Source organism: Pimephales promelas, chromosome 20 (genome assembly GCF_988280905.1).
Source record: "Pimephales promelas chromosome 20, fPimPro1.hap1.1, whole genome shotgun sequence".
Lineage (NCBI taxonomy): Eukaryota > Metazoa > Chordata > Actinopteri > Cypriniformes > Leuciscidae > Pimephales > Pimephales promelas.
Genome location: NC_142788.1, coordinates 15,327,302 through 15,354,534, shown reverse-complemented (window position 1 = coordinate 15,354,534; position 27,233 = coordinate 15,327,302). Strand labels below are relative to the sequence as shown.

General features: G+C 38.5%; 1 protein-coding gene across 3 annotated transcripts; it reads left to right on the top strand.

The window, feature by feature from the left end:
• The first annotated feature begins 4,020 nt into the window (after positions 1-4,020).
• rbbp8nl (RBBP8 N-terminal like) lies at positions 4,021-25,842 on the top strand. 3 transcript variants are annotated; one of them, XM_089124525.1, is made up of 16 exons: positions 4,021-4,115; positions 10,892-11,006; positions 13,991-14,090; positions 17,817-17,859; positions 17,942-18,037; positions 18,112-18,224; positions 20,239-20,314; positions 20,553-20,737; positions 21,801-21,853; positions 21,955-22,025; positions 22,116-22,788; positions 24,320-24,449; positions 24,522-24,556; positions 24,658-24,751; positions 24,834-24,921; positions 25,025-25,842. In XM_089124525.1, the coding sequence occupies exons 3-15, from the start codon at positions 14,024-14,026 to the stop codon at positions 24,917-24,919; spliced, it is 1,722 nt and encodes a 573-aa protein (XP_088980651.1). In that variant the 5' UTR covers positions 4,021-4,115; positions 10,892-11,006; positions 13,991-14,023; the 3' UTR covers positions 24,920-24,921; positions 25,025-25,842. The 3 variants fall into 3 exon arrangements, with proteins under 3 accessions (XP_088980651.1, XP_039508110.1, XP_088980650.1); XM_039652176.2 differs by having other exon boundaries at positions 13,959-14,090; XM_089124524.1 differs by lacking the exon at positions 4,021-4,115 and having other exon boundaries at positions 10,816-11,006; positions 13,959-14,090.
• The last annotated feature ends 1,391 nt before the right edge of the window (positions 25,843-27,233 follow it).

The following is a 27,233-nucleotide window of genomic DNA, read 5'->3' as shown; positions in this document are numbered from 1 at the left end:
CTTGTCCTATCCTATCCTATCCTGTCCTGTCCTGTCCTGTCCTATCCTATCCTATCCTGTCCTATCCTGTCCTAACCTGTCTTGTCCTGTCCTATCCTATACTATCCTATCCTGTCCTGTCTTGTCCTATCCTGTCCTATCCTGTCCTGTCCTATCCTATCCTGTCCTGTCTTGTCCTGTCTTATCCTATCCTATCCTATCCTGTCCTATCCTGTCCTATCCTATCCTATCCTGTCCTGTCTTGTCCTATCCTATCCTATCCTATCCTGTCCTGTCCTGTCCTGTCCTATCCTATCCTGTCCTATCCTATCCTATCCTATCCTGTCCTGTCCTATCCTGTCCTGTCTTGTCCTATCCTATCCTATCCTATCCTATCCTATCCTGTCCTATCCTATCCTATCCTGTCCTGTCCTGTCCTATCCTATCCTATCCTGTCCTGTCTTGTCCTATCCTATCCTATCCTATCCTGTCCTGTCCTATCCTATCCTATCCTGTCCTATCCTGTCCTGTCTTGTCCTGTCTTGTCCTATCCTATCCTATCCTGTCCTGTCCTATCCTATCCTATCCTGTCCTGTCCTATCCTATCCTATCCTATCCTATCCTATCCTGTCCTGTCCTGTCCTACCATGACTTATCCTATCCAATGATATGTGAAGAGGGCTGTATTCTTTTCTTTATTCCATTCTTTGAGTCTGAATCTTTGCCCCTTAACTATGACCAGAGTCATCAGGCACCAAATATGTCATTTCCTCCATCCAGTGACTCACACAGTAACTCCAGCTCCAGATCCAGCTCCACTTATGTGTCATTGTTCTGTGTGTAATTTTAAAAAAATACTTTCATCCCAGTGTCTGCTATGTATGCTTGTGATATTTGTGAGGTGCATATGTGATTTGTGTATGTGTGCATGTGTGCGGTGGAGAGGTCATCCACATCTCTCGTCTACACGGCTCTTAGTGTGCACCCTTTGATGTGCTTTTAGAATGGCCATACAGCTCTCTGCTTTACCTCTCGCTTGACAATTGTTTATTAGTTTTGAAACGGCTTTAGTGGACATCAGACTCTCTGAGATGGTCGCTTTTGAGGAGAGGGCGATTCAAAACTCACCCGAAACCCTCCTCCTCAGGAGCTGGACCCATGACAGTGAGTCACAGAGACCTTTAGAGTTTAAAAGGAGACTCAGGACTGCTGGGGTAGGGAGTTTGAAAGATGGAGTAATGGATAGGGTGAATGTTTCAGTAAGAGCTAGAGAAAGTTTGAGATGGTCACAGAGGAGCACAGTAGAAGACAGAGACCAGGGAGAAGACCACCCTGGTCTTTTAAGAGCTCATTGTGTGTGAGATTTATAGCAATGGTTACTGGTTGTGAGAGGTTTTTGAGTGTCCCGTGGAAGTGCTAAGAGAGTGCTGCATAAACGCCTCAAGAGCATTAGGAAACTGACATTTATGCAAAGGGACAGCACGACAAAGCAGTTAAATACTGGGCAAATCTTTGAAAAAATGATTTGAGGTAAACATAATTCACAGAAATCTGGATAATTCACCTTAAACAGGTTGCTGTGTTTTGGAACATATTTGCTGGCTTCCAAGTTGACATTTTTTTCAATTGCTGTATTGGAAGATATTTATTAATGTTAAAGTAAAAAAAAAAATGGTCATATACTATACTTAAAGAAACATTCTCTGAAAAATGTGAAAATCATTAAAAATATCTTATACATGTTTCTTTTCATCCATTTTTCGTTGTAGTTTTTTTTTCCACACGACTGTGTGTACTCTGGAGGTGACAAGAGGGAAATTATTTGTAACAGGACAAAGACATTCATATTGTTTCATTTTATTTTGAAATATATATTCTAATACAATATACAGCCTGGCATCTCCTGCCCATCTTATGCATTTCTATGCGGGCAATCATATTCTAGCAATAGTCATTTATATCAAGCAATCACATTCAAATTATTTTACATGACGTACATTATAGACACAAATGAATCCCCATGACTAATATAGTCTCTCTCTCTCTTTTAAAGGAACCAGCACAATGCTATTATTAATAATTTGTTGTGAGAAGTCACTTAAAGTTGAAATTGCTAAAATTATTACTGCAGGTTCTTTTTTTGTCTCTGTCTTTCTAAAATCAGGAAATAAGATCACAACTGCATTGCAGCTGCTTCCTCCAGAGGCTGTCATAAAACATGTACATGTACTAAGAGCATTTTATTACAATTTGGATCAGTTTAATATCAATATAATATGTTATCTATATTTTTCTAGAAGGTTTTTAGAAAGATCTCGATATCACGAAAAGACCAATGCATACTCTGATTTAGCAAAACCGCATTATGTAACCAGTACAGTTATGCATAAATCCATCACAGCAGTATGTCAGGACAACGAGGCACTGAGAACATAAATGGGACAGTCTGTCTCCATCTCTACAGTCTGAAAAATACACAAACTACCAAAAAATGACCTTAAACTTGCTCCATTTACAAGTGTGTATTTGATATATTTGTGATTGGGACATCCCAGTGTCCTCACTGATGAAGGGTTCTTTTTTCAGAAGATGTTTTGGACAGCGTTTTGTTTTATTTTAAGCTCTATTGAACAGTATTTCGAGGGAATTCGATGAGGTAATGTGATGGATCAGTCTGTCCTTAGATAAACAGTGCTTTTTATTGGTTTTAGATTAATAATCCAGATACAGCACTGTCTTTTCCACTTAATTTTTCACATCTCTTTCTCAGGAGTCGAAGAGTTACTGAGAGTTCAGTTCATTTGTCTTCTCTCAAATAAAGAGAGACTCCCTGCAAATACGTCTAATCTTCCCTACCGCTCTTTTCATAACCATCACTTTTCCCTCTCTCCATGGGACATGATACGTTCGCTCTGTCTTATCGCTGTGTACAAAGGGTAAGAAAACACTGGGATGTTTGGTTTTTAATAGGCCTGTGTGGTGTAATTGGCTAATTGCTTTATTTTTCTCTAAAGGGTTCTGCGTTGTGTCATAGAGGCAGGAGGCCATAAACACATATGAGCATCTCCCTCACTGTCAAGGCTTCCTGAACTGCGATTGGCTGAGGGCTGCACTGGCACCGCATCCCATTGGCTGGGCTGAGGATGAATGGCCATGCTGACAACCAATGGGGCCAGATGAGGGTGAGCCGGGTGAGATATGGGACGCCGCATTCTTGAGCACTAATCAAATCTTATGAGCTTTCACTGATGGGTATGTGTTATGTTTGTTGATTTCCCTTCATTAGTCTTTATGCATTTTTGTGCTCGTGATGAATCATATTCATGGACATCTGTATAAATCCTCAAGTGTGAGGGTTTTTTTGCCAGTGAGTGAATCAGTTTGTTTCAAGAGTTCAATTGCAGGAGGAACCAAGACAAGCCTCAACAGAATCAAACACACGCACACATGTTGCAGCAAGCTAATAAAGTTTATATTGAAGATGTTCTGGGGTCAAAGGTCACAAGCTGCCCTCTGCTCAGCCTCCCCTCACCACTCCATCTAGCGCTCCTACAGGAGTGCTGAAAATACACTGTGATGGATGTAAATCTGTAAACCTCCCTCTTTCTCAGTCTACCTTTCTGTGCTCATCAGACCATCTCTCGTCATCCCTATTAGTCCAGATGAAGATGGATGTGGACAGTCAGTTATTTATGGATTAGGGCCATTCGTTAATGTCCTGGGCATTTTTCACATTACCTGTTGTGCTATTATATTTGAAAATTATTTTTCTACAGTTCTTTTATCTTTGACCTTAAAACTTGGGCATACAATCTCCTTTTTTGTTCCATGGAAGGAAAATTGAAAAACATTTGGGTGAATTATTCCTTTTGCGCAAGCATACAAAGTCGCACGCACACTGAGAGATGACGTGTCCAGTGGTCTATGGGGCGGAGATGGACGTAGTGACCTGTCGTGTGGGTAGACACACGTCCTGGGACACAGGAATCAGGAGGGGGTGTTTTTGTGTTCTGTTTTAATCAACTTCCTCTCTATGCCACAGAACATCCTGTGTCAGTTCCGTGAAAAGAGACCCACCAGCTTCCCCCCCACATCTAAACCGGATTGAGTGTATGGATGTGCACATCTTGCATAGCGTAAGTTATTGCCACCTGCCACACTTCAGCATTCTCTCTCTCTCTCTCTCTCTCTCTCTCTCTCTCTCTCTCTCTCTCTCTACAGGCTGTAGTCATTTAGGCCGCTTCAGTGTTTGCCTACAGGGTGTCACTGTTAAAATGTAGTCACTTTATTATGTTCAGTGGAGTTTGGGTACCAATGCTTGGCAAGTTGGGCAAACGTGTATGGGTCAATGATACGATTTTTTTTTTGACATGCCAACTTGTTAATTTATTCAAAAATACATTAAAAATGCAGTCTATGATTAACATATGTTTATTATTATTTTAAGTAATTAAAATTCATTTTAATATTTAATCAAGATAAAGTAAAACAATGCCAGGGTGAAACTATCTTGATATCAAAACGAGAAAAAAAATATAAAATATATTAAAATAAATTTTAAAACATTTTTTGAAATTATTATTAAGATGTGTACACTCACATGTATTCAGGATGTAAGATGTCATGTGGTACATCTCTGCAGATATTTAGTGATATTTTTAAATTAATAATTCATGATATTTCTAAATAATACTTTTTATCTTCAGCAATATATCTAAAAACATTTTTGAAAATAATTATTAAGATGTGTACACTCGCATGTATTCAACATCTGAGGATATCCGATATGTGTTATTACTTCAAAACCAAATAACGTTTTTAGATTATTAAATTGAAACTTTTCTCGAAAGTGGTATCAAACCATATGAAACCAAAAGAAATACAAAGCTTACATTTTCTAAGATCTTAGCACATGGTTTGCGCTAGATATTTTTGGTTCACACTATTTTCTGTCATTATGGCTTCCACACAGCACATGATCCTCGAGCACAGCCTCTGAAGGGCAAACACACACCGTCTGGATCGCTGAGGTCACCTGTGACCTGGAAAACGCACTGAATTTTGCTCAAGCATGTGACAGATTAAAAGATTTTAAATCTATGGCATGTCCAAACAAAAGTTGTAATGATTTAGGATATGGGCTTACATTTACACATAACGTGAAATATATCTATTTATGCTACGGTAATTTTCCATCATTAGAAACGAAGAAATTGTGACTTGTGAATCTCTGTGTTAAGATTACAGTATTCTTTGGGGATTGGAAACCAAAGCTCCCCTGTTCCCGACCCCGGTCCTGTATCTTTCTTTCGCTCTCCCCTTCCTCTCTCGTTCTTGTTTGATGTCACTGTAAGTGGAGTCTCTGGGTGGGCTTGGACGGTATCGGGTCTTGGACTGACTGACTGCTCCATCATGTTGTTTTCTGGCAACACTACAGACAAATGATCAAGACACATCCATTCCTTTGCTCTGTAGCGGAACAGAGCGATCTGGATATGCCATATGCTGTTAAACGGCAATGGTCCTGGTTTCCATCCCTCCTGTACTGGCAGGTTTAAAGACAAACTGTTGAGATTATCAAAAGTAGTTTTAAGAGCAGAAACAACTTCCCAGCTTCCAATGGGAAATCATTTTTGTGTGTGAGTGTGTTTGTTTATATCCAGCATCTCCACAGTACGTGATAAAAATGTTAAGACGCATTCATTTTGAGTTTAGATTGGCCATTTGTTTTGGTCGACAAGGATGTGTGATTTCTGTACAGGTGAATTACTATAGAGGTCAATTACACAGCGCCCTCTAGTGACTGACTACAGAATTGCGTTAAAACTGCCAAGGTACAGCCACAACCAGTGACTACTCTTGCAAGAATTGCTGATTCAGGTTTTTTTTTTATCACTTGCACTGTGATTTAAAGAAAGAATTTGGACTGGTTTGTCAAAAATCAATTTTTTTTTTCTTCATTTAAAAAAAAAAAAAATCAACTTCTGTGAATAAAAGTCTGAGACCACATGGAAAATCTGTGATTCAGAATCAAATAAAGAAAATAATCTTTAGGATTTGAAACCAAAGAAACATTGTGATGTAAAAGGAGCAGTAAATGTTTCAGATTACACACTAGTGATATTGATCGTGTGACTCTACAGATCTTTTGTACTCTGTACAATCTTATGAAGTTCATGTAGCTTGAGTTTTTTGAAAACAAAATGAAGATGAATCTAATTTTACGTCATTAATAGTATATATGGTATGTTTTTTGTACTAATATTAATATTTACTTCACTCAAATAATAGTCAATACGAATTTTTTATTACATTTGTATGATGCAAAATGTAAGCGTTTTCACTGGTGGACTGAGAAGCTTGGATCCCATTTTTGCTTTGTTCACAAAACACAGGTAGCCCATTGTTCTTTCATGCGAGTTGGCATTTTATGATGACTGAGCTTGTTTCTGCAGTGTTGGATGTCTTTTGAGTTACATAAACATTTATGCAGCAGTATTTTTTAAAGGGAGATTCACCATGTCTTGTAAATCTGTCTCATTCTTTGAAGTCTTATCTGGCTCGAGACATTGATGGTGGAGTGATCCTATGGAATCCCAGGCCTCTGTGTGTGAGTCTGTGTGTGTGTTCCTACACTACGAGGGGCCCCAGGAGACCCTATTTTACTGCTGAGTGATTGTCATGTCATTAATCAAATATAAAATGTAAAAACTAAATTTGTAGTCATTTGAATTTGTACATGACGGACATTAATCAGTCATTTAAAAGTAATTGAGAAATTTGAATTGTTTCGTTAAGGGGCATCACTCTATTATCAGTGATGAACTATTATTTGTAGCAAAGGAAATTAGCAGGAAAGGGTATTCATTTATTTATTTAAAAGCCGTTGCATTTTTGAACGCACAACTCAACGTCAAGTCATGACAAGTAATTACACACCCAGTAATTTGCTGTAATTGTACACTCTTTTATTATTAGTATTGAAAGCCATTCATAATTCAACTGCATCTGTGATATTTAAAGGCAATCCCTTATCTTATATCATATGTGAAGAATGATGAATGGTTCCCGGGTAAATCCCGTAGGCCAATAGACTTTTAAAACATGCGCTATTACACCCCACAGTGGACATAAAGCGGATCACATCTCTGAGCTCTAGTTATGTTCTGTAGCATATTTTATTGCTCTACATAGATAGGTCACCATTTGCTTTGAAGGTATAGCCTATTGCTCTCTATATGGCCCTCTATAAATCATTAATATATGCGATCAAAGTCATTTGCCTAAGTTATGTTGTTATGGTTTGTTATATTCTCCAAATGATATAAAATAGATGTCAAATCCATGTCCAATCCAACAAATCCATGTTTTTAATTGTTGCTCTCCCCTAATTTATCGTTTACTTTATTGCCATTGTTATTTACTGTTATCTCTTATTTTAATATTGTTATTGTTGCTGCTACATGATGGTGACCTCGAGTGATTTGAAAGGTGCCTTAAATAAAATAAAACTGCGTCATCATCCACCTTAAGTAAGGCAGATCAATAATATTAAATAATGTTAAATGTCCCCAACTAAGCAAGCCAAAAGCCAAGGCAACAGTGGCAAGGAACCAAAACTCCATCAGTTGACAGAATGGAGAGAAAAACCTTGGGAGAAGCCAGGCTCAGTTCTCTGGCCAACGAACGAAGAGTGTATGATTATGATCCAGGCAGCATTACAGGTCAAAAGAAGTCAGATTGGATCAGAACATTCCGAATATTTATCCAGTTCCATATCGTTGGAGGTCGGAGTCATCACGCCAGTATGGAGACGAGTTTGTTGAGGATCAGTGCCGATGTCTGTCGTGTCCATGAGGCCTTCACATGGCTGATGAGGCTGGAACTTCAGGGATGCGTTGTGGATGGGTCCAGGCACAGGTCCACCATCTGTTCAGGATACGGCTGGGATCCGGCTGACTTCAGTAAACAGGGAAGGGACTATATTGTGAAAAAGTGTGCTATGAGCAGCACATGAGTCTATTGCTGTCCTCTTTGTGTCCTCAGTCAGGAGGAGACCCACAGCGCTCTGACTTGGTCTACTGAGGAATCAGAAATCAATGGACCGACAGACATTACCAGGATCTTGCTGCATTAATGAATAGCTCATGCTGGGCCAGAACCCTCCTGGTTCATCATATTTAATAAGCATAAAGGTGACCTGGTCCGTTAATTCTCCCATAGACCCAAGTTTATATCAGCCTCAACACTCCAGACTCTTTGTTTTGGAGGATTGAGAGTTATGAGCCCTAATTTTAAATGCATCGGCCAGGAGACATAAAGTGGCTCTATCTTGAAGTTGCGCAGCGACAAATCTTGGTTGGGAAATCTGTGTAAACTAAGGGGTTTAAACAGGGGTAGATGGAACTGCTATAGGAATCCGATAACCTGTAAAGGACAGGGTTCTATCAATGGATTGTTGGTTGGATGGAGGTTGATCAAAATGTGAGCTTAGTCAATTGTGAGAAAGGACTAATGATTGGACTAATGATTGGAGAAGTCTAACATGCTTCACCAGAGAGAAGGTCTAGGTACTTAAATGAAAATGTCTAAGATCAGTAACATGCAGTTACAAATATAGAAGCTGAAATTTAGTTTCATGCCTTCTTAAAATATGTATTGTTTCCCTGAGTATACCTTTACAAAACATAACAATGGCTTTGCATACTGTTGTAAAACAGGTTTTTGGCACATGGTATACATTCCACGATTAACCATGCTTTCAGTCTAACCTTGCGGTTTTCAATATTATTACTATGGTTTTAGAACAAATACCATAATTGATCTAAGGTTACTTCAGTAAAACCATTATGGAAATGTAGTTAATATGGTTTTATTCCAAATAACATTGTGGCAAGCAGGGCAGGGCCGAAGCCCGTGAGAGAAGGGTGTGGGGCCAGTGGCGGTTGATAATGAGCGTTACCTGCGTGCCGCACCGGCCTTGTATCTCACAGAGGAGCTACGGAGGCATAAAGTGAAGGACGAGAGAGAACCAGGCCTAGACTTTATGTTATGTTTTGTTTGTGTGTGCGGCAGTAGTCCACGAGGGGCTGCCTCTTACTTTCATTTTGCGTTTGTTTGTTTTATAATTCGTCTTTAAATGTTCACCGGTTCCCGCAACCTTCTTTCCTGAACCATCATACCTTGTTACAAACATGCACTCACAATTGTATTGAGATCTGGAGATTGTAGAGGCCATTTAGGTAAGAAACCAGTATGAGAGGCTGGCTGGAAGCAGCCATCATAAGATGTGTACACTGTGGTATTAAAGGGATGGACATAGACAGCCAAAATACTCTGGCTGTGGCATTTAAACAATCCTCAATTGGTACTAAGAGGCCCAAAGTGTGCCAAGAAAATATCCTCACACCATTACACCACCAGAAGCCTGAACCATTGATGCAAGGAAGGATGGATTCATTTTTTCATGTTGTTCAGGCCAAATTCAGTCTGAATGTCTGTCTACTATCTAAATCGAGACTCAGACCAGGCAACGTTTTTCCAGTCTTCTATTGTCCTATTTTGGTGAGTCATTGTGTACACTCTAAAAAATGCTGGGTTGTTTTAACCCAATTTTGGGTCAAATATGGACAAACCCGAAATGTTGGGTTAAAAATGTAATGTAAAAATTTAACCCAATGGCTGGGTTAGTCCATATTTGACCCAAAGTTGGGTTAAAACAACCCAGCATTTTTTAGAGTGTAGCCTTAGTTTCCTGTTCTTAGCTTACCGAAGTGGCATCTTCTACTGATGTCCATCTGCTTCAAGGTTTGACGTGTTGTGTGTTCAGAGATGCTTTTCTGCAGACCTCGGTTGTTACTAGCGGTTATTTGAGTTACTGTTGCCTTTCTATCAGTCGGAACCAGTCTCCCCATTCTCCTTTGACCTCTGGTTTCCCACAAACCTGTCACTCATTGGATATTTTCTTTTTCTCTGACCCTTCTCTTTCAAACCCTTGTGATGGTTGTGTGTGAAAAGCTCAGCAGGTTTTGAAATAACCAGCCTATCTGACACCAACGTTCAAAGTCACTTAAATCACCTTTCTTAGTTTTAAAAGTCACTTAATTCACCTCTGCTTAGTTTCAACTTCAGCAGATCATCCCGACCTAAAATCCTGATCTAAATCTATTGAAATGCTTCCATGTGATTGGCTGATTAGATGTGTGTTAACTAGCAGTTCAACGGGTTCACCTAATAAAATGGCCAGTGAGTGTAAATTAACTGGTAAAACCATGGTTAAATGTGTGGTTACTTTGCTTTTACTCCAAATATCATTGTTTTTACACTAGCTACTACTGTATAATAAAACCAGCATTCATTTTTCTACAGTTGCCAAAAGTGAGATTATTCACCTTAAAAAGAGCGTATGGAGGTTGCCCTGTGTGGGCAATCGGAGGAACCTCAAATGCTGCTTCAAGGTTTTGCAAAGCAACGTATGACGTCTTGATAAAGGTCATTCAGTTTGATAATTATTATCATAAAATGTGAGGATTTAAAAAGACACCAGGGAACGTACATAGTAAATAAACGCATACAATTGTCCCATGCCCCTGCAATGAAGCTGAATAAAGGCCTCTGGTTCCTTGAGATTGAAAGAGCAAATCAAAGCAGAATAAAGCGGCTTTGTGTGTCTAAAGGTTCTCTATATCCTTCTGAGGATTTTTTTTTTTCCCCTTTGTGGTCAGGCAGGTTTAGTGGGATTTCAGCAGGACCGGTTTATCCAGGGGAGAACTGGTGTTTGTGTGCTGCCGAGAGGAACTGCTCAAACCTGTTCTCCTCGTCAGTGGGGAGGAGGAGCGGGAGGAGAGGAGCGTAGGGCGTATTAAAAACTCTTCTTTACCTTTCCTCTGTATGTCTTTCTCATTCCCAATAGTTTTCCATCCGATTTAACTCTCCAAGGGGCTCCGGAGGACACTGGTGTGACGAGGAGACCGACAGCATCGCGTGATTGGCAGGTGACGTGATTCACGTCCACAAGGTGGCACGGGGTGAGTGAAACTCATTTCACCTGAACACTCTGTATTGATCAGGTGTCATGTGTTTTTGGTAGATATGTATTGAGCGATTGCATAATGCGATCAATTATCAATAACGCAACTCAAATTCTCACTCATACATTTCCAGATTAAACACAATCACCCATTCAAGCTATTTCATTTGGGTGGAGTGACTTAATATTTCTTCTTTATTTGATCAGTGATATGAATTCATCTGCTTGTAGTATTGCATTTAATTCCATTGCGTCTATCTATTTTTCTTATTGACATTATTGTTTCATGCGTTTTTATGTTTTTAAATTACCTAGAATATTGAGCATATTAATAAACACAGGTATTTTATAATAAACAATACTCTTTTATTCAACCAAACTATTAAAAAGTAATTATTGGATGCTAATAAGAATGTGTCGGTTAACTTTGTATCATAAGTTTCAGTACATGTTCACATTTTCAAGTTAAATATTTGCTTGCAACTTCCTCCCTTACACTTGCTTGCTTCTCTCTCTCTCTCTCTCTCTCTCTCTCTCTCTCTCTCTCTCTCTCTCTCTCTCTCTCTCTCTCTCTCTCTCTCTCTCTCTCTCTCTCTCTCTCTCTCTCTCTCTCTCTCTCTCTCTCTCTCTCTCTCTCTCTCTCTCTCTCTCTCTCTCTCTCTCTCTCCTATTTTAATGGTCATGCCCATGGTAATATACCAAGTGATATTAAACTGATATTCCTCTTGACTTCAGCATGTAAAACATGTACAACACAAACATCCATCAAATGACAAAAAACAAGCTAAATCATAGGAAGGGATTTTGTAATGCCAAACCTGATCCACAAATCTATTTCAGAAGCATAGTCTCATTAACATTGATAAAATTGTAATTATGCCCCAGGCCTGCTCAGAATCCACCTTTACATCTCGCTGACTAACTGACTGATTTTGTATGTTTTAGATCAATTGCATGTATTATGTAGTATTCCACTTTTTAGTGACGGCATGTATGACCTCTGACCCCAAAATGTCTGATTAGATCTGAGAGCTCAGATATAATCTTTATCACCTGTTTGTGTTTGCAAAATCTGTAATCATATTTGCAAAGTCAGCTCAAAGCAGTCGGTTTAAAACATTAGTGTGTGTGTGTGTGTGTGTGTGTGTGTGTGTGTGTAGTTGTGTGTGAAATGTGAAGTTTGCAGATCTGAGAGACAGGTTCCCTCTTGCTCCCGCTGCTGTAACGTTCACAACTGTTAGCTAACATATCCTGACATGTAGAGAGAGTGAAGGAGCAGCCGAAAATCACTCAGATCAAAATGCAAAAACGATTGTATGGGGGAAGGGTGGAGGGGGGGAGTGTAACCACACCCTCTCAAGAGCCCTCAGCAGCAGGCTGTGTATCTCTGCAGGCAGAAGTCTTGCTTATATGAAGCTTTGCAGCACATTTCCCACTTTGTATTCGGAATTAAACACTCTGCACCCTGAAAATGTGTTCATTTGCCATCAGCTTTAACACAAGTAAAAATATCACTGTAAAAAATGATATGATCGATAAGTTATGACAACGTATGCTTTTACATTGCTTTAACTCATCAAAATAAGTTATACAAGAAGTCAGTTTAAATGTCATTTAAGTTGAAATTACTTGCAAGTTGATACTTAAAATTGACTGTGCAGGAAAACATTTGTATCTGGCACAATTTACAGTGCCTAGCCTAAACTGAGTGTCTGTTTTAATTGTCACAGAATTTATAAATAGTGCCATTCAAAAGTTTGGGGTTGGTAGGGTTTTTAAATGTTTCTGATAGTCTCTTATGCTCATCAAGGCTGCATTTATTTGATTAAAAATACAGTAAAAACATCAATATTTTGAAATATTCAAAATATTTGGGGTGGTGATGGCGCAGTGGATAAGACACGTGCATTTGGTGTGAGAGACCCGGGTTCGAATCCACTGTGAGACACCAATGTGTCCCTGAGCAAGACACTTAACCCCTAGTTGCTCCAGAGGCGTGCGACCTCTGACATATATATAGCAATTGTAAGTCACTTTGGATAAAAGCGTCAGCTAAATGAATAAATGTAAATATTATTACAATTTAAAAAAGAACTGATTTTTTGATTTTTTTGTTCAAATATGTTTGAACATATTTAAAAATGTAATTTATTCCTGTGATGCAAAGCTGAATTTTCAGCATCATTACTCCAGTCTTCACTGTCACAGGATCCTTCAGAAATCATTCTAATATGCTGATTTGAAACCATACTTTTTTTTTTCTGGAGTCTTTGATAAATAAATAAAGTTTCGTAAAACAGCATTTATTTTAATTTGAAATCTTTTGCAGCATTATAAATGTCACTTTGATGGGTCATGTACTGACCCCAATCTTTTGAACAATAGTGTATATATCAATGATGTATTCTCATTTCAGCGCATTGCAATCATTCTATGTGACTAAGCTTTTACGTCAATCATGACAATCGTCAGGAATCGTTTAGTTTCAGTGCTCCGGTAAGGGTTTTTGAAGCAGTCATTTATAAGACGAACAAGTGGATGTTTGTAGATAGCACAGGTCAAGAAAAATAAGGTGAATGTCATATGTAGATGTTAGTGTAGTATGTGTCGAATTGAACCCTTCGGCGCATTACATGGGTCATAAATAACCTTCCAGATCATGTTTGTTTTTTAAGTTTTAGCACACACACGTTGTGAAAAAGCCATCTCTCCTTGTTTCTTACTCTCTCACTCTCTCATTTACACACACTCATAAATGCATACACAAATAAAGTTAGGCCGCTCAGTTCTCACCTTGCAAAACCGGTTTAGCAAGACCAGCCTTTAATAGCCTTGGTATAGTATGAGTGAAGAAATTCCAAAGTTCACCTAGTGCAACAGCAAAACGTGAACTGGCACAAATTTTTCTCTAATCAAGATTTAATTGAACAAATCTGCATCTTTTTTACAGTTTTCAAAAAAAAAAATCCTCCCTATCCGTAGGAAGACGAGTGGCTGGTGTGTTGGAACACCAGCATGGCTGTGGAGAGCTTCTCTGAGCTCCTGCAGAAACTGCGGGAGGTCCATGACCATGAGTTAGAGGGTAAGACCACCCTCCTTTTTTTTTGTCTTGAACAATCTTGACTGAGATTACACCAAAGCATGTATGACTGTATCTGTATTACTGACACAAAATATGTCAAAAACTCGGTTTAATGTAGATGCACATTTCCCAAACTTCATTAACAGCAACAATCAACAGTAAAAATATCATTACATCAACTACTAAAAAGATAAGGTGTCTTTTACAGTTCTCTGCCAAATACAGTTTTTGCAAAAGCAATTTTTTTTACGCAATTGGTAGTTTCTTGTGAGGGTGAAAAAGTGTTCAATGCAGATTATGCTTGTGTTCAAATTATAGACCCATAGAAAGCTTCTTAGTTCAACAGTAACTTCTATGAGAGTGTTGCTTCCAGAGATGTTCACAAGTCTTTCATCTGGAGTCCGAGTTGTCTGAAGTCTTTATCACTGGAGTCTGAGTCAAGTCTGGAGTCTTTAATCTGAAGTCTGAGTCAAGTCTGAAGTCTTCATCACTGGAGTCTGAGTCAAGTCTGGAGTCTTTAAGCTGAAGTCCGAGTCATGTCTGAAGTCTTCATCACTGGAGTCTGAGTCAAGTCTGGAGTCTTTAAGCTGAAGTCCGGGTCAAGTCTGAAGTCTTTAAGCTGGAGTCCCGGTCAAGTCTGAAGTTTTTATCACTGGAGTCTGAGTCAAGTCTGAAGTCTTTATCACTGGAGTCTGAGTCAAGTCTGGAGTCTTTAATCTGGAGTCTGAGTTAAGTCTGAAGTCTTTAAGCTGGAGTCTGAGTCAAGTCTGAAGTCTTTATCACTGGAGTCTGAGTCAAGTCTGGAGTCTTTAAGCTGGAGTCCGGGTCAAGTCTGAAGTCTTTAAGCTGGAGTCCGAGTCAAGTCTGGAGTCTTTAAGCTGGTGTCCGGGTCAAGTCTGAAGTCTTTAAGCTGGAGTCCGAGTCAAGTCTGAAGTCTTTATCACTGGAGTCTGAGTCAAGTCTTGAGTATTTAAGCTGGAGTCCGAGTCAAGTTTGAAGTCTTTATCACTGGAGTCTGAGTCAAGTCTGGAGTTTTTAATCTAGAGTCCGAGTCAAGTCTGAAGTCTTTATCACTGGAGTCTGAGTCAAGTCTGGAGTCTTTAAGCTGGAGTCCGGGTCAAGTCTGAAGTCTTTATCACTGGAGTCTGAGTCAAGTCTGAAGTCTTTAAGCTGGAGTCTGAATCAAGTCTGGAGTCTTTATCACTGGAGTCTGAGTCAAGTCTGGAGTCTTTAAGCTGGAGTCCGGGTCAAGTCTGAAGTCTTTAAGCTGGAGTCCGAGTCAAGTCTGGAGTCTTTAAGCTGGTGTCCGGGTCAAGTCTGAAGTCTTTAAGCTGGAGTCCGAGTCAAGTCTGAAGTCTTTAAGCTGGCGTCTGAGTCAAGTCTGAAGTCTTTATCACTGGAGTCTGAGTCAAGTCTTGAGTATTTAAGCTGGAGTCCGAGTCAAGTTTGAAGTCTTTATCACTGGAGTCTGAGTCAAGTCTGGAGTTTTTAATCTAGAGTCCGAGTCAAGTCTGAAGTCTTTATCACTGGAGTCCGAGTCAAGTCTGAAGTCTTTAAGCTGGAGTCTGAATCAAGTCTGGAGTCTGAGTCAAGTCTAAAGTCTTTATCACTGAAGTCTGAGTCAAGTCTGGAGTCTTTATCACTGAAGTCTGAGTCAAATCTGGAGTCTTTATCTCTGAAGTCTGAGTCAAGTCTGAAGTCTTTATCACTGGAGTCTGAGTCAAGTCTGGACTCTTTATCACTGAAGTCTGTGTCAAGTCTGAAGTCTTTATCACTGGAGTCTGAGTCAAGTCTAAAGTCTTTATCACTGAAGTCTGAGTCAAGTCTGGAGTCTTTATCACTGAAGTCTGAGTCAAATCTGGAGTCTTTATCTCTGAAGTCTGAGTCAAGTCTGAAGTCTTTATCACTGAAGTCTGTGTCAAGTCTGAAGTCTTTATCACTGAAGTCTGAGTCAAGTCTGAAGTCTTTATCACTGAAGTCTGATGCTGGGCTTACACCAAAGGTTTTTCACAGTCCCCGACTAAAGACCGGCAGTCTGTAGGAATCTCACTGGAGTCTCGGTGCGCTCCCGTCGTCTAGATCTTTAAATGTGAGGTGATAATCTGCAGTCGATGACCTGATTTACGCCAGTCTTTCTCTAGTCTTTCATATCAAACATGTTTGATATTATCGTAAGTCCTAGCGTAGTCCTAGTGATGTAAAACAATCAACAACCAATAAAATGGAGGTTAGCGTGTCCGCCTCTCACACCATAGAGACACAAATTCGAGACCCACTCATGGGAGCTGTGTCAGGTAGCCGGCTGGATGTGATGGTGATTACACATTGTTTCCTGATATTGACTTTTTTCCTTACCAGAAAAGTTTTTATATCTACTAGGGCTGGGCGATATGGAGCAAAAAATTATAGCACGATATATGATAGAAAGCAGAACGTGGGTAAAATATAGCTGTATTTACCGCACTTAATGGCGCACCTTCAATGAATGACCTATTTTAGAAAATTTTTCATATATAGGGCGCACTGGATTATAAGGCACATAAAATACTACACTCGGACATATTTTTAACCGGAATGCATCTTGCGGTGATCGGTTCTGCACAGATTTTGATCATCTCAAACAAGCCTAACGAAAAAGCAGATCCATTGTTCCTCAAGATTAATAAAAAATGTGACTGCAAATTGTTACGCGAACCTGCAATAATTGAATATGTTCAATTATACAAATATAGCTATTTTATGTATTTGATTGATGTTTTATTAACAAAGTTTGAGAGGAGCATGTTCAGATAATTAACACGGGTGGAGAGCACTCAGCAATCAACAATAAGTGGTGTAGCCTATATAGATTGTGCAGTCTCACATCAATCCATTGACAGTTTTGCAGCATCCCTTCTCCACCCCTTCTAGTCCTAACCATTTACATACGGGGGGGATACTCTGGGTTCTGGCGAAATTCCGAGCTTGGAGCCCTCCCCTGGACGGCACACCAAATACACATTCAACTTTACTCCCTCTAATTGTATATAAGTGTGAACTTGTGAATCTCACTTTGGTAACCAATGTCTTTGCTGCTGACCTTTGATGATCCACTTCAACCATAGGCCTACTTATAAGCAAAAATTAACTACATCACATTTGTTTAGTTATTATTATTTAAATGTTATTTTTCTGAAGTAAGAGTTTTGAACTTTCTTCTCCAACCTCATGTTCTTCTTTAATCCAGAATAGCAGCAGTTTATTTAGGTTTGTTTAAGCTGCGCCATCTACTGTACTGCCGTGATTTTGCATTTCCTTCAGCCTGATGCTTCACTACACTTTTGGTCTGATAGGGTCTTTACATTTTCAAAAAATAGATTTTCTGTTGTTGTTGTTGTTGTTGTTAAAAAAACAAACATGCAAGCCCAGCCCAGGTGGGAAAAAGGCTCATAAAAGTAACGTTTCCATAAAAAGTAACTAACGCTATTAGTTTTATAGAGAGCAACACAACAGCAAACGAAAACACAACAATATTTGCAAAAAACAGAAACAATAAACAACATAATTTATTCTTTCTGCAATGCATGCTATGAGCTCGCAAACTCTTTAATAAATACGCGACATTGCTTAGTATGAAATTGGCACTTCTTTTAAAACTTTTTTGAACACTGCTTCCCTTTGTGCCATCCAGAGCTTCACACTCCAGTTGTCCACATTCACTATTTATGCTTATCTCTCTCTCTACAGTGTGGCAGGAGAAAGTACTGGAGCTGACAAATAAAAAGAATATGTGAGTGTGAGTACCATATTTTTCAAGCTAAAATCGATTGACATCAATTTGACATCAATGTTTTATGTGCGTACTGTTGTAGTGATACAAAGCGCATGGAAGAACTTTACAACAGGAACCAGCAGATGAGAGAACAGCAGCGCATTCTCACTGAGAACATCAAACAACTGGAGAACAGGTTTGTAAGGGTTCATTCATAAATGTAATCTCACATACCGCTGCGCACACTGGACGTGTCTTGTCGATCCTCAGGTTGCGGGCCGGGTTGTGTGACAGGTGTACAGTCACTCAGGACGTGGCTAAAAAAAGACAACAGGAGTATGAAAACTCTCAGCTCCAGAGTCTACAGCACATCTCTTTACTGGGTGAGCTATAAATAGAGCCTTTATGTGAAGAAGAAATAGTGTTGTAATTTTTAACTAAAACTATTAAAATGTTTTGTGAAATGAAAATCAAACATAAATATTAGATGAAAAAGGAGTTGCAATACTAAAATAACACTGCATTGACCATGTTAATTCCTTTTACACAAAAGGTCAGACTTTTGGGCCCAACTGTATATACAGTCAAACCAAAATTTATTCACACACCTTCAACAATTCTCACATTATCAGTTTATTCGCTACAGTTTAGAAAATTGTAATAAAATATGACAAGAAAGATTGAATAGCTGTCAGCTGTTAAATTTAAGTACATAATTAGATAATACCAATTACAGAGCAATGCTTAATTTTATTTAGTCTGTGGTGTAAAATTACGGAAGCCCTGAACCGCAACCTAAAAAAAAAAAAAAGTCAGTAAAAAAAAAAAAAAATCTTAAAAAAAAAAAAATCTGTAAAAAAAAAAATCTGTAAAAAAAAAAAAAAAATCTAGCATTTCGAGATTAAAGTCGAAATGTTTCGAGATTAAAGTCGAAATGTTTCGAGATTAAAGTCGGAATGTTTCGAGATTAAAGTCGGAATGTTTCGAGATTAAAGTCGAAATGTTTCGAGATTAAAGTCGAAATGTTTCGAGATTAAAGTCGAAATGTTTCGAGATTAAAGTCGAAACATTGTGCATTCATAACAGTGCGCGTCCACTGGCTCAGAGCGCGCGCGCGTGTGTGTGTGTGAAGTTGAACTGCCATGGATAAACCCAAAATAGTAGCTTTTCGGTCTCCTTTGATGAAACAAAACACACACACACACACACACACACACACACACAGTGTGTGAAACTCGCTATTGGCCATTATGAATGCCTGTGTGTGCGGCAATGTGAGACAATGGAAAGCACACACGCGCAGCTTCTACGCGATAGCGAGTTTCACACTGTGTATGTGTGTGTGTGTGTTTTGTTTCATCAAAGGAAATTCAACAGGTGCCAATCTACCAGCATTAGGCTACCATTATAGGACGTTATAAAATATACTGCGCCGGAATAGACTTTAGCCTATAGGAAAACCAACACGGAAAACACTTTTCAGACTGGATGGAGAAATCCAGCTTTATGAATGAATGAATGAATGAATGAATGAATGAATGAATGAATAGGGCATTTATAGCGCTTTCATATATGCCTACACTCAAAGTGCTTTACAATCATATCACAGAATCTCTCCTCAACCATAAGTGGTTATTAAATCTTAGGAAATCACAGGATCCGGCCAAATGATTGGATACAGAATGATGCACTTAAAATGTATCCAGAGCGTATTTACGGGGAAGAGGAGACCGAACAGTTACTGTTGTGTTCTCGACCCAGATAGTGTTGACTAGACGAGCACGAAAACACCTCAGTAGCACGTGTGACGTGTGTAGAATTTTGTTGAAAGCCCAGATAAAAGTAAAAAGCTACTATTTTGTGTTTATCCATGGCAGTTCGACTTCACACACACGCGCGCGCTCTGAGCCAGTGGACGCGCACTGCGAAACATTTCGACTTTAATCTCGAAACATTCCGACTTTAATCTCGAAACATTTCGACTTTAATCTCGAAACATTTCGACTTTAATCTCGAAATGCTAGATTTTTTTTTTTTTACAGATTTTTTTTTTTTTACTGACTTTTTTTTTTTTTTTTAGGTTGCGGTTCAGGGCTTCCGTATTAAATGGTCGCATCTGCAATTAAAGAAAAAACACTTAAGCAAAACATGGTCATGTCAAAGTGTCTGAATCATTTTTGGACCCAAATTTTACTGGTAGTCCACTCTATGAATAATGTTTGGGCATAATATGTCATAGTTTACTTTATTTTGCTATCCTCACTTACATAAATGAACTATAATATCCTGCACCCATTAGTAAAAAAAAATATCACAAATGATATTTGGTGAAATATGATGTTCTTAACAGAGAAATATATGAATATTAAAGATATTCCTGTTTGTTCACTGCTGCAGTGAGTGAGATGAATGCTTTAAAGAAAGAAAATGACAGACTAAGAGAAGAGCTGAAGGGCATGAGGGATCTATCGGAGTAAGTTCTTGGCATGTTTCTTTGACATTTGTGTGCAAGAATTGTTGTTCTGTTGTTTATTATCATGGGAAAGGTCAGGTCCTGTCACACAGTGGCACAATCTGATTTACCGTAACTGTAGTTATGCGACATTGGCCAACATATTGCGGTCTGCACCGAATGGTCACTTTGGCTTGCGATCATGTATTGGATTTAATAGTCATGCATGAAAATGCAAACTTCCTCCTTTACCTTTCAGTCAGCAGAATGGTCATTCAGAGGACAAAATCACCCCAGAGATCAAGATGTCACCTGACACAGCAGCGGCTGCCGTGACTCTATTGACCTCAGGGCTGAAGTCCAGCAAACCTCCACCAGGGGACGCCACTGTACCTGTAGCGACTGTCAAAAGAGAGATGGTCAACAGCCCGACCGACAGTCAGGGTAAGTCACAGTAAACATTGATTTCTGAAATATATGAAAACCAGTGCTATATACTAAACAGTACCGGTCAAAAGTTTGGAAACATTACTATTCTTAGTAAATCTTTTTGGGACACTTTGACCTGACCATGTTTTTAATTGCAAATGTGACCTTTTTACACCACAGACTGAACAAAATTTAGCATTGCTTGGTAATTAGTTGACCTAAATTGGTATTATCTAATTGTGTACTTAAATTTAACAGCTATTCAACCTGCACTGTAAAAATGAACATACTTTATCTAATCAAAAAAATTGTGGCATCAGATTACAAGCAATATTATTAATTAAATGTAACAAATTAGAATTGAGAAATAATTAATCAAATCAATTACTTAAAAGCTAACCATTTAAAATGAGTAAAACTTACAACAACAACCAAACAAAACATAAATTTAAGTCACCATTATGGTGATCGGTGTTTGTTTTAGGCTTGTTTTAAAATTACAGTTTTCTCCTTCAGTGATTCTACTTGTTAACATCAGGTGTCTTTAATGTTGGCAATATAAAATAAAGAGCTCTTAATTAATCGTTGACGTCTGTCTGTTAGTGAGATATTTTTGTCACATTTTTTTGGTGTAAACTTTACTCATTTTAAATGATTAACTTTTAAGGAATAATTTGATTAATTATTACTCAATTCTAATTTGTTAAATTTAATTAATAATATTGCTTGTAATCTGTTAGGGTTAGGGTTAGTTAGGGTTAGTTACTAATTCTATTGATTAGATAAACATATTCATTTTTACAGTGTAATTCATTTGTGAGACAATCTAACAGAAGGATGGCCAAAACCAGTGAAATATCAAGTGATTTGATAAGTCTGAGTTCTTGTCATATATTTTATTATCATATTCTAAACTATAGCGAATAAACTGTGATAATGTGTGAAATGTTGAAGGTGTCTGAATACATTTTGGTTTGGCTGTATACAGTGTAGGAAGTTTGCCTGGTACTGGCAAACATTCTTTGCACGTTCCCAAATGTACTAATGAAAACATCTGTAATATCATTTTTCTATTCAGAAAAGCCATCTGAACACAGTTTCATGCAACGCTGGGGCAAGGCGTTTTCATTTGTAAGCAAAAAATGTGTTTTTTAAATACTGTTTCATCGAAACTCTCATTTCTTTCTGTTCCCTTGTGTCTCATTGGTTGCTGAAATGTGTGTTTCTCTCAGGAATCTAATAAGACATTGTTGCCCACCTCAGGCCCCGTGAGATGGGGGAACGAACACGGCACTGAAAGGAGGTGAGACAGGCAGACGAGACCGACGCATTGACACTGAAAACAGACAAAAGAGTGTGACCCATGTTAATGCTTCTCCTCATGTGTCCACAGACCTGCCAGCGTGGACTTGGTGGAGCACCGGCATTCCCCTTTGTCTCCTCATGTCACATCTCCTCTTAGACTACTGAAAAATAATTCCATTTTTTCTTCTGCTGCCTCTGAGGAACGTAGTTGCCGGCAACAGATCCACGCTCCCGTCCCCTACCGGCCGCTTCCGATCAAGACTGGTGGCCTGTCTATCCCATGGCCGCTTTCTGAATCCACTGACTGGGTAACAGTAGAAGCAGCCGGCTCTGGTTTTAGTAGTGGGATAAGCCAGAGCCCATTTTTAAGCTCAAGTATACTACGTTTCCCTAAACTGGTCCCACCAAGCAGCGCCCTCCACTCTCGCAAGCACGGCTCAACGCCTGGCGGCCCGCGGCCCTTGTCCCGCAGAAACCTCTCAGAGCATGTAGAGAGTAGCGAAAAGAAAGTGACAGAAGTCGTTATAGCGCCTCCCCAGTCAGAGAGGATTTTTGGCGAGAATTTAAGAGAGGAGGAAGAGGAAGCGCCGCTGGACCTGTCCGAGTCAGGACGCTCAAAAAGCCAAGAGAAAGAGAAAACGCACTCACAGAGCGACGCATCTTCGTCCCTGACTTCCTCACCACCTGCTACACTTTCATCGTCATCTCAATGTCCATCGAGCCCTCAAAGTGACCAGCAGACATCAGATAATAATACACAGGTACACTTCAAACCTCATCAATAAAGCCATTCCATTGGCTGAACCTGATTAAAAATGATTATCATGGTAACATGATTTTTAAATAATGAAAAAATATTAAAGGAGTAGTTCACTTTTGAAAAAACATTTGCCCCCATGTCATCCAAGATGTCCATGTCATTCTTTCTTCAGTCGAAACACTTCAGTGGGATCCAAAAGGTTCAAGGTCCAAAAGACAGTTTCAGTACAAACTGGAAACTGTTCAAAGGGCTTTAAACGATTCCAGATGATGAATAAGGGTCTTATCAAACGAAACGATCGCTCATTTAATAAATAAAAAACAAAGTTTAAGTTTTATAAGCACAAATGCTTGCTTTGCTCTGTACTGCGATGCACGTTCGGGATTCTATTGTTCAAAACGAACGAATCTTTTTCCGAGTCATTTGGTTCATTTAACGAGCAAAATGAACGAATTGACTCGGAAAAAGATTCATTCATTTTGATGAACAAGATTGAACAGGAAAGTCACGAACGTGCATCGCAGTACAGAGCAAAGCGACCATTTGAGCTTATAAAACTTAAACTTTGTTATTCTTTATTTTAATGAGCGATCGTTTCGCTTGATAAGACCCTTATTCATTGTCTGGAATCGTTTAAAGCCCTTTGAACAGTTTGCAGTTTGTACTGAAAGTGTCTTTTGGACCTTGAACCGTTTGGTTCCCATTGAAGTCCATTATATGGAATGTTTTCATCAAAAACCTTAATTTTTTTTCGACTGAAGAAAGAATGACGGACATCTTGGATGACATGGGGGTGAGTAAATTATCAGCAAAAGTTTTTTCAAAAGTGAACTACTCCTTTAATCATACTTGAACAAAAAAAAAAAAATCATAAATTGCACATCACATTATATTACCAAAGCTAAAGACTGTGAATGTTTTCTTTCTGTCTTCTGTTTGCAAGCTAACAAGCTCAGCTAAACCACAATATCACATGAAACATTTCTCTTTCTTTGGGTCTTCAGTTTTCTTTCTGGAAGCAAGCTAACACCGTAGCCTAACAGCTTAGCACAGTGCTAACTGATTAAGAAAAGCTGATCAGAACAAGATGGCAGTAACTCACTGTATCAGGCATTGAGGAAGAGACATGTTTAAGGTCTTGCACGACTAGTGTTCCCTGCTCGCTAATGTGAAAAGTTTACTTCTGCTTTGGCTTGGTTTAGAACTATTCAGAACAAAGAAACTACATTTCTAAAATGTCAGTTACTCATTATTAGCAAGCTGTGCTTGTTCAGGGAGCCCCGCACATGAAATATAGGAAAAAACTTAGACTGTCACCACAAATTAAAAATTAGAGGCCACATTTTATTCATTTGTTCCCTCATTTTAGTTCAAACATGGTTTGTAGCCATGATGTTTTAATTTTACATGCCCACAATTTGCCTAAAATGAACAAATTAATTACTTTTGGGAACAAATCATTTGAAATACCATGTGCATATATGTTTGTATTAATGAGTATAAAAATAAAACAGACTGTGATGTTTACACAGCTGGAGGAAGCACAGGAAAGATGTAAAGAACAGGAAGAGGTAAAGGAGGGTGAAACATCTCAAGCCGCTGAAACCTCTTTCAGCTCAGAGATCAAGAAAATCCCGTCACTAACCCTTTCCCTCCAACCAGGTAAAGCTTCACTCTCATTGGTCAGTTTAAGTTTAATTCGACTGTCTTTAATGGATCTGTTTTTCTCTCCAGTTGTGGTCATGGAACCGCTTAAAGCTGGAGGACAGGTAAACTCAGCACTGAATTTGTGTTATATCTCATTATATGGCATGCAGCTTTACTTGAGATCAGTGGTGACTTTTTTTGTGGTCACTGATCTTTTTTGAAGATCACTGATCTTGGGAGCAGACCAATAGAACAAGAGGAGAAGGAAAACAACAACCTTGAAACAAGCAGAAAAAGACCTGGGCTGGACACTGATGGTGAGAGGTCATCTTTCATTCATTCAATGAATACATTAAGCTTCTTCCGAAATTTCACTTTCGACTCATTGTTCCGTCTTAGCTCTTTTCCTGCGCTCGCTAAAGGAGAAGAAAATACGGCTGAGCAGAGGACCTCAAGGAAACCATGCAGCCCCAGATCAAGGATGAAGGTCTCTTTTTATTATTTTTCCATGTTTTATGTAAATTGTCTGCCCTTAGTGTTTTCTTTTTCAGTTTGCTTCAAATATTTAATTTTATTTTTATTTTTTACAGGCAATGGATTCTATCCATTTTATTTCACCCTTCATCACCAGCCCAAATCAGTCCAAATCACTGGTGTTCACCTTAGTTTCCCAGAAAAAAAACAACAACTCTAGACTTTAACTGCACATCTATCAACATAATACTCACTGCAATTCAATTAGAAATAGTATTATTGTGTGCAAATAGTTTGTGTATATAAGCCTCAAACCTTCAGCTCACAAATACAGAATATGTTCCTTCAAAGGGTAGATTATCCAGTAATATTTAGCTGTACCACAACAGGAAGCCAGCTGTCAGGGGGGCTGTCAATAAATGTATCAGCTAGATTTTTTTTTTTTTTGGTTTCCTCTTCTTCTTTCTTCATTTATACCATGCGTTATTAAGACTGTACATATAATTGCTTGCTTTCTTGTGTTTATACATTTCTCATGCCTACCCTGAGTTTGTGTTCATTCTCTCTTCCGTACGAGAGTCACATCTCATCTATTTTTGTCTGTCTGAGCACCATGGCCTGCTTCTTGTAGATGTGACAAAAAGAAAAACCCTCGGCTTCCCCTTTTGTTTTTTTTGTTTTTTGAGATGTCAAGCATATATTTTGTAATAGTGAATTTTCCACTTGCAGCTGTAAAAGCTTTCCGAGTGTAAAAGGAGGAAGGTAAAACTGTGAAGAACAAAGTATACTTTTTAAAAAAAAAAAAACTTTCTGTACCATTACTATACCTTTTGCTATTATCTGAGGTGAAACTATTTTGGAGATATTAGATAAGCTTCAATTTGTTGTTAAAAAATGGACACACAAATAAAGGTATTTTGATGGCTTACCATGATTCCCATAGACGTCGTTTTTTTTTTATCAATGGCTGTGGTCATATCATGCGAACTATCATCCTGTAAATGGTTTAGGATGTGGGAAACACCTACAGTGCTGCACGTTTCACTGTGAAGAACATGCTTGCTTTCCATCATTGGAATAATTTATAATTTTCAATTTTACATGCCAATTACCACAGTATTTAGCTTGTTTACTATACTGAAAGGAGTAAAATTACAAAGCTAAAAGCCTGTGAAATTTCTGTGAAGTTTTCAAATTTGAATGTGAATGTTTTAATTGTAAATTTGATCTATGGACATGCCTTGGTTAATACTTAGGTGTCCAGATTTACTCTTTCTTTTAGGATTATTAGCATATTTGAAATTTTTTGGACCTATAAGATAAAGTATTTTGAGTTTAGTGCATGTTAGTATTATTACAGAATCAGTAGATTTATCCATTCCCTTGTTTTTATGTCTCTCTTTCTTGGTTTCTTTCAAAAGAAGAGTGTGTTTAATCCCACAATCTGATAGGGGATTATTAGAGGCTCACTGTTTTTCAATGTCATTATGTAACTGCGAGGCCAGACCAACTGTTTCTATTTCCAATCCAATAATACTTCTCTCTATCTCGGTGTGTGTACTAATAGCTTCACACAGATCTGACAAGCAAACACGGTCTAAATCTGCCCATATTATAGCTATATATGAAGAGTTCAGATGCAAAAGCCTCTAAGTGCCATTTGAAATGTTCTTCTAGAATGATAATTTTTATCAAGCTTGTATATTTAAGTTCAGTGATTTCACTTAGCCTAAATGGCAATGATAATTACCTATTAATGGTTATTTAAGTGAAATTACTGAACTTAAATGTACAAGTTTGATAAAAATCATCATTAAAGAAGAAAATTTCAAATGGCATTTAGAGGCTTTTGCATCTGAACTCTTCATATATATATTTTCAAACGCACACACTTATTTGTGCCTTAATTTATTTGGCCGAGTGAACAGTGCTGCTTAGCCTAAGGGCGTTTTTATATTACAAAATAATTTTTGAACAACTTTTTTTGCAACCTTCACACATACACACAAACCACTTGTTTCGCAGTGTTGTACTAAAGACAATTGCGTGAATAGGGCATGCGGATATTGAAGCGGAATATTCATGACAGATTTCCTCTGACTACAGAATGTGTCTAAATATTCACTTAGCTCCCTACCTAGACAGCATTCTAGTTCAAACCGGCGCTTGCGACATTCTGTCCGTCATAAATTCGCTATGTGTCTTGTGAGCTCAGTGTGTATGAATGAGTTGAGCAGCTTGAGCTCACTCAGGACACGTCTGATACCCTAAGCTTGTTGTCTACGCAGGCATCTCAGTAGTATTTGAGGCGCGGCCGCTAACTTC

What these genes read in the sequence shown, in the direction of transcription:
- rbbp8nl (XM_089124525.1), top strand. Translation starts at nt 14,024, where the DNA reads ATGGCTGTGGAGAGCTTCTCTGAGCTCCTGCAGAAACTGCGGGAGGTC. An exon ending in CTGACAAATAAAAAGAATAT is followed by an intron (nt 17,860 to 17,941) that starts GTGAGTGTGAGT and finishes GTACTGTTGTAG; the next exon opens with TGATACAAAGCGCATGGAAG. An exon ending in CAGCCCGACCGACAGTCAGG is followed by an intron (nt 20,738 to 21,800) that starts GTAAGTCACAGT and finishes TTTTCTATTCAG; the next exon opens with AAAAGCCATCTGAACACAGT.